Raw genomic sequence first — 2,500 nt, 5'->3', positions numbered from 1 at the left:
TTATCGAATTTGAAAAAGAGTCAGAAGAAATGGTTTGATCCTCTTATTTCTCGAACCGGGAGATCCATGAATCGGGATCCTGATGTATATAGATACAAATGGTCCAATGGGAGCAAGAATTTCCAGGAACATTTCCTTTCTGAACAGAAGAACCATTTTCAAGTAGTGTTCGATCGGTTACGTATTAATCAATATTCGATTGATTGGTCCGAGGTTATAGACAAACAAGATTTGTCTAAGTCACTTCGTTTCTTTTTGTCTAAGTCACTTCGTTTCTTTTTGTCCAAGTCACTTCTCTTTTTGTCCAAGTCACTTCCCCTTTTCTTTGTGAGTATCGGGAATACCCCCATTCATAGGTCCGAAATCCACATCTATGAATTGAAAGGTCCGAATGATCAACTCCGCAATCAGTTGTTAGAATCAATAGGTGTTCAAATCGTTCATTTGAATAAATTGAAACCCTTCTTATTGGATGATCATGATACTTCCAAAAGACCGAAATCCTTGATCAATGGAGGAACAAGATTACCATTTTGCTTCAAAAAGATACCAAAGTGGGTGATTGACTCATTCCATACTAGAAATAATCGCAGGAAATCCTTTGATAACACGGATTCCTATTTATCAATGATATTCCATGATCGAGACAATTGGCTGAATCCCGTGAAACCATTTCATAGAAGTTCATTGATATCTTCTTTTTATAAAGCAAATCCACTTCGATTCTTGAATGATCCAAATCGCTTCTGGTTCTATTGTAACAAAAGATTCCCTTTTTATGTGGAAAAGACCCGTATCAATAATTATGATCCTACATATGGACAATTCCTCACTATCTTGTTCATTCGCAACAAAATATTTTCTTCGTGCGTCGGTAAAAAAAAACATATTTTTGGGGAGAGAGAGACTATTTTGCCAATCGAGTCACAGGTATCTGACATATTTATACTTAACGATTTTACACAAAGTGGTGACGAAAGGTATAACTTGTACAAATTTTTCCATTTTCCAATTCGATCCGAGCCATTCGTTCGTAGAGCTATTTACTCGATCGCAGACATTTCTACAACACCTCTAACAGAGGAACAAATAGTTAATTTTGAAAGAACTTATTGTCAGCCTCTTTCAGATATGAATCTATCTGATTCAGAAGGGAAGAACTTGCATGAGTATCTCAGTTTCAATTCAAACATGGATTTGATTCACACTCCATGTTCTGAGAAGGATTTCCCATCTGGAAAGAGGAAAAAAAAACGGAGTCTTTCTCTAAAGAAATGCGTTGAGAAAGGGCAGATGTATAGAACCTTTCAACGAGATAGTGCTCTTTTCAATCTCTCAAAATGGAATCTCTTCCAAACATATATGCCATGGTTCCTTACTTCGACAGGGTGGAAATATCTAAATTTCACCACCCTTTTAGAGATTTTTTCAGAACCATTGCCGATACTAAGGATACTAAGTAGCAGGCACAAATTTGTATCCGTTTTGAGAGATATTATGCATGTATCAGATATATCATGGCCAATTCCTCAGAAGATTCTTCCACAATGGACTCTGACTCTGAAAAGTAAGATTTCGAGTCTGATAAGTGAGATTTCGAGTAAGTGTTTCCAGAATCTCCTTCTGTCCGAAGAAACGATTCATCGAAATAATGAGTCACCCGTTCCATTGATATGGACACATCTGAGATTAACAAATGCTCGGGAGTTCCTCTATTCAATCCTTTTCCTTCTTCTTGTTGCTGGATATCTCGTTCGCATACATCTTTTCTTTGTTTCCCGAGCCTCTAGTGAGTTACAGACAGAGTTAGAAAAGATCAAATCTTTGATGATTCCATCATACATGATTGAGTTGCGAAAACTTTTGGATAGGTATCCTACATCTGAATCTGAACTGAATTCTTTCTGGTTAAAGAATCTCTTTCTAGTTGCTCTGGAACAATTAGGAGATTTTCTGGAAGAAATACGGGTTTCTGCTTCTGGTGGCAACATGCTATTGGTTGGTGGTTCCGCTTATGGGGTCAAATCAATACGTTCTAAGAAGAAATATTTGAATATCGATCTCAGAAGTATCATACAAAATCCCATCAATCGAATCGCTTTTTCGAGAAATACGAGACATCTAAGTCGTACAAGTAAAGAGATCTATTCATTGATAAGAAAAAGAAAAGGGGTGAACGGTGATTGGATTGATGAGAAAATAGAATCCTGGGTCGCGAACAGTGATTTGGTTGATGATGAAGAAAGAGAATTCTTGGTTCAGTTCTCCACCTTAACGACCGAAAAAGAAAAAAGGATTGATCAAATTCTATTGAGTCTGACTCATAGTGATCATTTATCAAAGAATGACTCTGGTTATCAAATGATTGAACAACCGGGATCAATTTACTTACGATACTTAGTTGACATTCATAAAAAGTATCTAATGAATTATGAGTTCAATAGATCCTGTTTAGCAGAAAGACGGATATTCCTTGCTCATTATCAGACAATCACTTATT

At 36.5% G+C, this 2,500-nt stretch overlaps 1 protein-coding gene across 1 annotated transcript in view; it reads left to right on the top strand. All coding sequences in view use genetic code 11, as the record gives it.

Annotated features, from left to right (window-relative positions):
- ycf2 (hypothetical chloroplast RF21) overlaps positions 1-2,500 on the top strand; it is a 6,816-nt gene that overhangs the window by 2,265 nt on the left and 2,051 nt on the right. Inside the window, exon 1 of the mRNA in view lies at positions 1-2,500. This exon is cut by the window's left edge and continues 2,265 nt beyond it; it is cut by the window's right edge and continues 2,051 nt beyond it. Coding sequence (YP_009695010.1) covers positions 1-2,500 — 2,500 coding nt within the window.

The sequence above is a fragment of the chloroplast genome of Zingiber officinale (assembly GCF_018446385.1).
Source record: "Zingiber officinale chloroplast, complete genome".
Lineage (NCBI taxonomy): Eukaryota > Viridiplantae > Streptophyta > Magnoliopsida > Zingiberales > Zingiberaceae > Zingiber > Zingiber officinale.
The sequence above is the reverse complement of the archived record's forward strand: the minus strand, read 5'-3'. Positions and strand labels throughout refer to the sequence as shown.